The sequence below is a fragment of the Aptenodytes forsteri genome, unplaced genomic scaffold, assembly GCF_000699145.1.
Source record: "Aptenodytes forsteri isolate BGI_AS27 unplaced genomic scaffold, ASM69914v1 Scaffold55, whole genome shotgun sequence".
Classification (NCBI taxonomy): domain Eukaryota; kingdom Metazoa; phylum Chordata; class Aves; order Sphenisciformes; family Spheniscidae; genus Aptenodytes; species Aptenodytes forsteri.
In genome coordinates this window covers 10,921,540-10,931,144 of record NW_008796063.1, presented here as the reverse complement: position 1 = coordinate 10,931,144, position 9,605 = coordinate 10,921,540, and the positions used below count along the sequence as shown (strand labels likewise).

Here is a 9,605-nt window from a genome sequence, read left to right as displayed (position 1 = left end):
ACCCCCCCGGGGACCCCGTCGGGGGCAGCGGCCCGGGGGGCACCAACCCCAGGAAGAGGGACCGGGGCTGCGTCCCACCCGGCTCCCCGCCACAGTCCCCAGCAGGTTTGGCTCAAGCCGGGTTTGTTGGAGGTCTTGCAGCCCCAATGGGTCGCCTGGTGCTGCCGACCCCTCTCCCCGCCTCGGCCCCGAGCGGTGCGGGGTGCTGCCCTTCGGTCAACGATGCTTCTCCTCTTCTTCCTCCTGCCCTGGCGTCTCGCGCAGCCCCGAAGCCGAAGCGACAGCGCCTGGAAGCTGTTAAGAAGCTCAGTTTTGGTGCGGATGATGAGTTGGCTCCTGATGTCCTCTGGGATGCTGGCACGTTTGCGCCCGGCCCAGAGGCACCTCCCCAGACTGCCAGAACCAACCTTCGGTGGGGTTCAAGGGCCCTTTCCCTCGCCCCTGCTAAAGGAACCTGGTGTTCTCCAGCTCGGTCCACCTGGAGATGAGTGGCATGGCCCCGCTGCAGACCACGCCGCCCTCCGAGAAGAAGCGGGTCCTCAAGCGGCCACCGATCCTGGAGGACTACATCAACGTGACATCCACCGAGGGCACCAGGGTCTTCATGGTTGTGAGGGATGATCCCTCCAGGATGGGGGTGGAGGTAAGGAGGGATCTGAAGGCCTGGCTTGCTTCTTTGTGACCTCCATCCAGTTCAGGAGGCGATCTTTGATGAAGCACGAAATGTTTGTGCTGAGCATCGGTGTGAACGTTGGTGTGTGTCCTCTGCTCCTCGCAGCTCCCTGATTCCCTGGGCTGGAACGCACGCAGGCCGCTCCACTTGCTGGGGGTGCCTTTCTCCTACCTGAAGGAACAAGTAGATGAAGAGGTATCGCATCTTATACTGACCTTCCCGTCTTCCCCTGCCACCCCTGGATAACTGCAGTGTTGGCTCCCGAATCCCCGCTCCCCCCAGCCGTGGGTTAGCAGGGCGTCTCTGAGCCCCCCCTCTCGCCCTCTTTGTGCTCAAGCGTCGAAGGCGTGTTCTGGAGGCGTCGCAGCAGCTGACGGAGATAATAAACAGGTGAGATGTTGGGACGAAATCCCACTCCTATCCCTGCCACGCTGTCGGACACGGCTCCCGAGATGCTCCGGTGGGGTCCAAGTTTTGGGGACCTGCGAGCAGAGGAGCCTCTTCACCCTCAGCATCCCCAGCTCGGAAAGTTGGGGTGTGATTCCCAGCCCTGCCCCGACTCCCTGGGTGGTTTGGGGCAAGTTAATTCTTTCTTGCAGTTGCCTCGAGAGCGAAACCAGCGCCGAGAGCCCGGAGCCCAGCGGGGAAGCGGAGCCGGCAGACGAGGAGGAGTCTGCGCTGCATTGCCTCTGGGTGGACAAGTTTACTCCCCGGCGCTACATGGAGCTGCTCAGCGATGATGTGAGGTTCTAGCATAAGTGGGGGCTTGGGGTTCAGGTGGGCTTGCCACTTTTATAACCCTCCTTAATGCTGTGGGATCGTGGTTTTACGGTGCTGCCTTTGCTCGTGGGGCTTTCGGAAGCGCTGGCTGGGGGGCTCTGTCCGTGCTAGCCCTGCCCGGGGGCAGTCCTGCTGCGGAGAGCTTGGGGTGGGGGTTTTTCAGCTGTAGGCTGTGGACCTTCCAACAAAAGAGACTATGAAAGATGACCAAAATAAGACAAAAAAGATTGGGTGGACTTTAGCCAGGAATGGTTAGCAATTTCGATTTTTTTGGAATATTAGAAGTTTTGTAGGGAATCGGAAATTACGGAAGAGGCTGAAAAGCGCTGGGCTGAGCCGAGACAGACGAGGGACAGCAGGGATGGGGCTGATGTGACTTGTCCCCAGTTGCCCCACGGGATGGTGGCTGAGTTGGGAAGGGAAGCCGCATTCCCAGGCTGTCCCACAGAGATGCCGGGTGGAAACCTGGGCAGCCTCTCCCATGGCGGGAGGCGACCTGCCGTGCGCTCGAGGTCTGTCTGGGCAGACACGCTCCGCGTTGCCCCCCTGGGCTTGGCTCCTTCCTCTGCACGCCACGCTGGTTTTTAAGCCATGAAGGAGAGGCCTTTCTCTGTCCTCGGCCGATCCTTCTGCCGTGCGCTCGAGGTCTGTCTGGGCAGACACGCTCCGCGTTGCCCCCCTGGGCTTGGCTCCTTCCTCTGCACGCCACGCTGGTTTTTAAGCCATGAAGGAGAGGCCTTTCTCTGTCCTCGGCCAGATCCTTCTGAGGTTCAACAGGGTGTGCTTGCTTTCTTGGTCAACACACAGTACACGAACCGCTGCCTTCTGAAGTGGCTCAAGCTCTGGGACACGGTGGTGTTCGGGAAGGAGAAGGCTGTGAAGAAGGCCAAGCCCAGCGCTGAGGCTCATCCTCCATCCAACCAGCCCAAGGAGCAGCAGAATAAATGGAAAACGAAGGTCCAGCTCACAGAGGAGATTCTGGAGGCTGAGCTGGACCAGCACAAGAGACCCAAATACAAGGTGAGCAGGACAGGAGGCCGCTGTGGTGGGTCTCCTCTCCTATCCCTCTCATCCCACCGCTTGGTGAGGAGCAGGGTCTTCCAGTACAGATCTAACAGAAATTGGATTCCTTGTTTCTCGGTAGCAATTATGGGGTTTTCTCATTTCTTTTTTTGTTTTGGCTCAAGTAATGTGATAACAAGGGGAGGGGAACAGGCTTTCTCCAGCCAAATTAAATGGGCTGGTTGAAGAAAGACGTACCCTTTTTAGCAGAGGCTGGTCTTAACTTTATTTGTTTGGGGCAGACGTGCCGTGCCTTTGAGCAAGAGTTTCTGCATCTGGAAAAGAGCAATGGTGCTCAAATGCTAAAGGGAGCAGAGATAACACACCCAGGCCAGCTAACCAGCTTCAGCCTGTCCAGTGAGGGGATATGAAAAAGGGGAAACAAACCCAGATACTAACAGCTGTGCTTCTCAGGAGCGTAATTCTGGAAGGGATTTTGTTCAGCCTTTTCTATTTATTGCCCTGCAAACTTAAATGTGTGCATGAGAGATGCTGCCAGGATGACTCCGTCACCTCTGAGAGTTTCTGTTATATTCTCTTTCTTCCAGTGACTTTCTCTTTTCTCAGAGGGTTTCTCCCACAGGTTGAAGCAGACCGGTTTGCAGGCTGCAGAGCCTCGTCCCCGCGCGTGGCGGCCTTGGTCGGTGCCGGAGGAAGCCCTGCCTCGCTGCCTGCCGGGCTGACGTTACCTCTCTGCCGCAGGTAGCCCTGCTCTGTGGCCCGCCGGGCTTGGGAAAGACCACGCTGGCCCACGTCATCGCGAAGCACGTGGGGTACAACGCCGTCGAGATGAACGCCAGGTGAGTCTGCGCCGACTGCCCAGCCCTGCCCTGCCCCAGAAGGTGCCGGAGGTGGTGCCGTGCCGGAGGTGGTGCCGTGCCGGAGGTGGTGCCGTGCGGGGTGCCGTGCGGGGGGTGGTGCCGAGCCGCAGCAGCCTGGCACCGGCTTGTCTTGGCAGTGACGACCGCAGCCCCGAGGTTTTCAAAACCCGCATCGAAGCTGCCACCCAGATGAAGTCTGTGCTGGGTGCCAACGAGAAGCCCAACTGCCTGATCATCGATGAGATAGACGGCGCGCCCGCAGTAAGCCCAGCCTGGGTCTAGCCACCTTTTACGTTAACAGCTTAATTATTGCCCTCTTAGTGGATCATCCCCGGCTCCGTTTTAGGAGTCGTTTCTTGCCTCTGAACAGCAAGAATTCATCCCTTCTGTCCTTGATTTATCCCCCCCTCCTCCCCCCAAGGCATCTATCAACGTGCTGCTAAACATCATCCACCGTAAGGACGGGGAGGGCGAGGCGGCGGCTGGCGCGGGCCGGAGGAGGCGGCGCGAGGGCGGGCTGCTGCTAAGGCCCATCATCTGCATCTGCAACGACCAGTTAGTATCGCCTGCGTGTCCGGGGAGGGATGGGGAGCTGAGACCCTTGCCCCAAGCGAGGAGGCGGCTGCTGTTGCCTCCAGCCAAAGCCTTCCTGTGCCGAGTTCTCTGCTGTCAGACCTGTGGCTTAGAAGTACCTTATGAAAAGTAAAACTACAACATGCTCAGCTTTCCTGAAACCCCCCAGGTTTTGTATCTGCTGGGGTGACTTGTAGCTAGGTGTGAGTGTACGGTCGCGATTGTGCATGCCCAAGCGTGCAGTGGTGTACAGGCAGCTGCTAAATAACCTGTCTCTCTTTGAGCGGAGCATTAATAGCTGGATTTCTTCCTTTGCTAGGGTCGCTCAGAGACCCCTGTGCTTCCCTTTGCCAGGTACGTTCCTGCCCTCCGGCCGCTGCGGCAGCAATCGTTCCTGCTAAACTTCCCTCGGACAGCGCCGTCCCGGCTCGCCCAGCGGCTCTGCGAGGTGCGGCGTGGCTGAGGGCTCCTCTCGTGTTCCCCCCCGCCTCCCTGACCGGCAGGCCCTCCCTGCTGACCCCCCTCTCCTGCAGATCGCCCTGCGGCAGGGCATGCGGGCGGACACGGGCGCGCTGCTGGCGCTGTGCGAGAAGACGGAGAACGACATCCGCTCCTGCATAAACACCCTGCAGGTACTGGTGTCGCCGGGAGGTCTCTGGGGGACACAGACTTGCTGCGGCTCTTGTCTTGATCTGGGCTCGGATGGGGATGGAGGGGAAAAAACACTGTGTCCCAGGCAGATCCCTAAAATGTCCACCCTGTCCCCTGTGTTATTTTTAACCTTGATTCCCCTACAAAGCGAGGAATAGCGAGGTGCCTCTGTCTCTGGCTTTCCTCAGCACCAGCTAGCTGTTGCGGGCATCCCCTCCCTCCCGGCGGTGCCCGTCCTCCCCAGCCCCTCACTTGTGTTGCAGTTCCTGCACGGCCGAGGCCAGAAGGAACTGAGCGTGCAGATGGTGCAGACGATGAAGATCGGCTTGAAGGACCAAAACAAGGGGCTCTTCTCCATCTGGCAAGATATCTTCCAGCTCCCAAGGGTCCAAAGGTAAAAGGGGGGGGGGATTTATTAGGTCTGGTGTCTGCTTGGGGCACACTGCTTCGTGGTATCCCCTGACCTGCTTGCAAGACCTGCGGTGGAGAAACCTTTCAGGTCCTGGAGAGCTGTTCTGCCCTGTAGCAGACCCGGCTTCGTTTTAGCAGATCTGTGTGTCCAGATGCTCTTTGGCCGCCCTCTTTAGTGCCCAATAATTTGGCATCGGTATTGCCTTCAGTCCAGTTTGCAAGGGTCCAAATATTCCTCGCTGGTCCCTTTAGCGTCGGGGCACCCTGAGCTCTTCTGTTTGGGCTCCCCCCAGGCACAGGATAGGGATGGACCCCGCTTTGCCAACCCAGCTCCTGGTGGGCGATGAGGACCTGTCGCACCTCAGGGGGACGGCTGGCTTCAACGCATCCTCCCACCGCTTCCACCACATCCTGCACCTCGCCATCTCCTCGGGGGAGCAGGAGAAGCTCGCACAGGTAGAGCAGCCAAGGGGGAGAGCCGGGCACCTTCCTCTGCTGTGTTGTGCTGAAGCTGAGCTCAGTGGGATGCTCGAAGTCCCAGCGGCATGCTCTGATGGGACTGTCTGCCCAGCCTCGAGCCGTCTGTGATCGGCATCCACTTCCAGGGTCTGTATGACAATTTCCTGAACATGAAGCTGCGGGACTCCAGTTTCGGCTCGGTGTGTTTGGCCCTGGAGTGGCTGGGCTTCTCCGACCTGCTGAGCCGCGCTGTCCTGCACGGGCAGAGCTTCCATCTGATGCGATACGTGCCTTTCCTGCCCGTGGCTTTCCACCTGCTCTTCGCGGCCACCAGCATCCCCCGGCTCGCTTATCCCAGCAGCCAGCACGAGGCAAGTACCGGGCAGGGCACAGCAGCAGCGTGACTCCAGCTCTGTCACCTGCGGGGACGTCCGTGGTTGCAGTCGTGGCTGAGCTGTCCCTGCCCTCTCCACCCAGGCCCTGGCCAAGCTGAACCACATGCAGAACCTTGTCATGTCCATGGTGTCGGGGATAACGCCCAGCGCCCGCAGCCGCGCGGGGCAGCAGTCTCTTGTCTTGGAGGTCCTCTGCCTGCTGCTGGACATCATCGCCCCGAAGCTCCGACCGGTGAGTGCCCACCGGCTCCCTCTCGCTACGGTGGCAGGAGTTCTGCCCGGGTGACGTGTCCCCTCTGCAAACCCCCCCATGAGGGCTGGGACACGTCCCCTGTGCTGCATCGCCCAGGCTGAGCTATCCCAGACCTCTGTCCCAAATTCGGGGTCGGTTTAACGTTGCAGCTGATGCAGAAGCCGGAGGGAAGACGGGCATGCAGCACTGAGAGACCTGTGCTGGGTGCACGGTGGGGGGGGGGTGTCCTGCACCTCCCAGACACCCGGGGGTGGGCTTGGGCTGAGCAGGGGTTTGGGGGGCTGTAGCAGTCTCCTTTCGGCAGCAGATTCACCTGCAGGCATGGTTGCGTTGGGTGCATTTACCCTTTGGGCCATCAGAAGGGACTGTCCCTGCTCTGTGAAGTACGTGTGTCCCTAATAGGAAACTAAACTTGGTCTGAACCTCGCGGGTATTAACTGTCCTTTCTCATAATCCAGGTTATTTTTATGTTTAGAAGTTATTATGGATTAGTGATGCTCTCCCGCTCTTCGCCCCAGGTGAACACGCAGCTCTACAGCCTGAAGGAGAAGCAGCAGCTGGCAGACCTCATCAGCACCATGCTGGCCTACAACCTCACCTACCACCAGGAGCGCCTGCCCGAGGGCCAGTACGTCTACAAGCTCGACCCGTAAGTCCCGAGGGTGAGGAGAAGGTGTAGGGGTCGAAAGTAACAGCAGAGAATTCGGGAAGGAGTTTGAGCCTGAAGGCATCACGGTGTTGAGTTGGTTTCTTGCAGCCAGAGGTCTCTCCGGCGACGGCAGCTGGGTTGGCGTGAGCTGCCCGTGCCGGGATGGCCGCAGGGAGCCCGCTTTCTCTGATGGTGGCTCTGTGGGGATTATCTGCTTTTTTGCCTCGTTTTTTTTTTAAAGGAGGAGCCCAGCAGGCCGAAGCAGGGCTGGCTTTGCTCTAATGGGATTAAAGGAAAGGAAGCAGCTGCTTTTGGGTGTTACCAGAGCCAGCAGAGGAGGGACCAAAGCTGCCGGGGGCTCGTGGCAGCCGGGGAGAGCAGGTCCATCTGGGCACGTTGCGCACAGGAGGTCCCTGTAGCCGTGGTTAATTTGTATAGTAATAGCTGGCCATTGGTAGACTTGAGGCTCATTGTGCTTTAAGTATATACAGAGCCATAAACGCCCCTGAGGCTTCGGTGAAGACCTGACCACCGCTAGGAGCAACGCTAATGTCTTCCTGGTGCAAAGTTAATTACAAAAATTAGCCTCTGTTAAATCAAGCAGCTGTATCTAATTACAGTGAAGCGCTTTATTTATTTATTTTTTTTGCCACAGAAAGGCCTGGGGAGCTGCAGGGGCTGCCGAGAGCCGTCCTCTCTTGCCCTCCCCGTGCCAGGCTGTGCCCCACGGCTGTGGGGAAACCGTGGGACACTGGGAGCCACGTGGCGCAAGCAGGCGCGGTGCTTCGCTTCGCTTTGCTTTGCTTTTTTTTGCGAATTCTGAGCCAGTTTCCAGGCTCTGCACAGCGATGACGGGGACCGTGGGGGTGTCACGTCCCGGTGGCACCTGCGAGTCACGTCCCAGCGTCTCTCTGGCAAACGGAGTTGTTGTCAACAACGAAACCTGTGTTTTCTCTTTAAAACTTTTTAAATCGTAGGTTTGACAGCCAATTTCTAAATGACTGCAAAGCCGTCTGACGAGACGACTTTGTTCCCTTTATTTTAAGGGGAATAATATTGAATGTGAATAAAGCATGAAATATTTACAGCTGGCAGAGGAGCCGGCCCAGCTGGCCCCTCCGTGCTGGGGCTGCGCCTGGGCTTTTGCTGTGCTGAAACAGGCCCAACTCTAGATGTGGTGCACCAACCCATTAAGAATAAAGCTGTTCTGATTAGCCAAAATTACTGTTCATGGCCATATCTCAATTAAACGGCTCTCTGCGTGCACCCCGGGGGTTCATGCGAAGGGTTGTGGTGCTGCTTGTGCCCAAGCTGTGATGTGGCTGTGGCTTTTTCAGGGCAATCTGTTCGGCACAGACCCGCCTGCAATTTCCTCTTCTTGCATTAAAACCAAGATTAAAAAGCACATAATCCCTCCTGAGTTCCCATGCAGCTGAGATGCCCTGCAGCAACCTGGCTCCGCACGGCCGGCACCGCTTGCTGGGCATCTTCTAGAGCGCTGTCGCACACGCAGACTCGGAGAGGGCAGCGATGGGGAAACTGAGGCACCATGGTCAGGATCGTACCGAGAGGCTGGGGGGGACGGGGCTGGGAGGGTGGCGGGTCTCTCCGTGCCCGTGTCAGGCTGCAGTTTGCATAATGCTTTTTTTATTTTTCAGTATTGATTTATTTTCTCCGCTTCCCCTCCTCCGCGGTGCAGGAACGTGGAGGACGTCTGCCGGTTCCCGGACCTGCCGGCTCGCAGGCAGTTGACCTACCAGGCCAAGCAGCTCATCGCCAGGGAGATCGAGCTGGAGAAGATGAGGAGGACGGAGGCTTTGCTGCAGGCGCGAAACCTGGGCGAGGTAGGGAGGGCTTGCGGTGTCCTGTGGTTTTCGGGGGGGGTGGTGGGTCCGTTGATAGGACTTGTCCGTCCTGTGGGGTCGTGGTCTTTCCAAAGCAGCTGGTGGCTTTCGCTCTGCAAATGGAAATCCAGGATTAACACACCCCCCACACCCCCCCAGTTGCAGCCATCTGCCTTCAGGGCAGCGCATCCGCACCGGGGTGACATGCCCGAAGTGCTCATCTTCTTGCAGGAATTCTGGAAAGAAACGCTCGTTGTGAGTTAAAGCTTTAAACCCTTCAACCCTCTAATGAGGCGTGCGACGCGATGGGAATTTTAGTTTGTCTGGCTGCGATTTGTACGTGTCTGGGGGGGAGCTGACCTGCTCTCTCCTGCCTGCACCTTCCCTTGCAGCTTCACTTCAATCCTCCCAAAGGTCCCAAAGCCCCTGGGAGGAGCAGAGTTACTCTGCCCACCGCCGAAACCCTCCGTGGGGCGGCGGGCAGAAGGCAGGAGAAGGTGGAAACGGGCAAATGTGGAGGCTGGAAACGGCTCGACCGCTCGGCTGTAGCTGGTGCCGCAGGGATAATTAATCCCCGAGAGCCCCTTCTTGCAGCAGAAGGGCTTTCTCGGGGGATGCGTGGGGCAAAGAGATGCTGCAAAAACATCTCTGAAGGCTCCTTGTTTACACGGTGCCGACCGTGAAGTCCCAGGGAAAGGGGCTGCAAACACGCACGTGCCCCAAGCGCTGCCGGGGCTAATCTCGTGTGCTGCTGGGAGACAGAAAATGATGCAAAAATCCTTGCCAAGTTGTTTGGATATTGTAATCAAAGCCGGCAGCAAATAGAGGGGTTGTGCGGGACGGCTGGCAAGGCACCGTCCTGCCCTCAGGCTGTGCATCACCTGGGGGGGGATGCCCAAACCTTGAGCTCGTCCGGCCCCGAGGGGACCCTCACTCAGGGCTCTCCTCCCCGCAGGAGCCCGGGAATGGCCTCGGCGAGGCAAGGGAGCGAGCGGACGCGGGGCCGGCGGGGTGCCCCACCCCCCCCCCGCCCC

The 9,605-nt window shown here is 58.6% G+C and overlaps 1 protein-coding gene across 1 annotated transcript in view; it reads left to right on the top strand.

Annotated features, from left to right (window-relative positions):
• Window positions 1–146: 146 nt before the first annotated feature.
• CHTF18 (chromosome transmission fidelity factor 18) overlaps window positions 147–9,605 on the top strand; it is an 11,528-nt gene continuing 2,069 nt past the window's right edge. Inside the window, exons 1-18 of the mRNA XM_009286596.2 lie at window positions 147–412; window positions 469–643; window positions 779–868; window positions 1,011–1,063; window positions 1,273–1,414; window positions 2,261–2,473; window positions 3,218–3,315; window positions 3,474–3,597; window positions 3,758–3,891; window positions 4,264–4,357; window positions 4,443–4,541; window positions 4,824–4,954; window positions 5,265–5,427; window positions 5,577–5,801; window positions 5,908–6,057; window positions 6,597–6,727; window positions 8,427–8,571; window positions 9,527–9,584. Coding sequence (XP_009284871.1) covers window positions 147–412; window positions 469–643; window positions 779–868; window positions 1,011–1,063; window positions 1,273–1,414; window positions 2,261–2,473; window positions 3,218–3,315; window positions 3,474–3,597; window positions 3,758–3,891; window positions 4,264–4,357; window positions 4,443–4,541; window positions 4,824–4,954; window positions 5,265–5,427; window positions 5,577–5,801; window positions 5,908–6,057; window positions 6,597–6,727; window positions 8,427–8,571; window positions 9,527–9,584 — 2,491 coding nt within the window. The remainder of the gene's footprint in view (window positions 413–468; window positions 644–778; window positions 869–1,010; window positions 1,064–1,272; window positions 1,415–2,260; window positions 2,474–3,217; window positions 3,316–3,473; window positions 3,598–3,757; window positions 3,892–4,263; window positions 4,358–4,442; window positions 4,542–4,823; window positions 4,955–5,264; window positions 5,428–5,576; window positions 5,802–5,907; window positions 6,058–6,596; window positions 6,728–8,426; window positions 8,572–9,526; window positions 9,585–9,605) is intronic.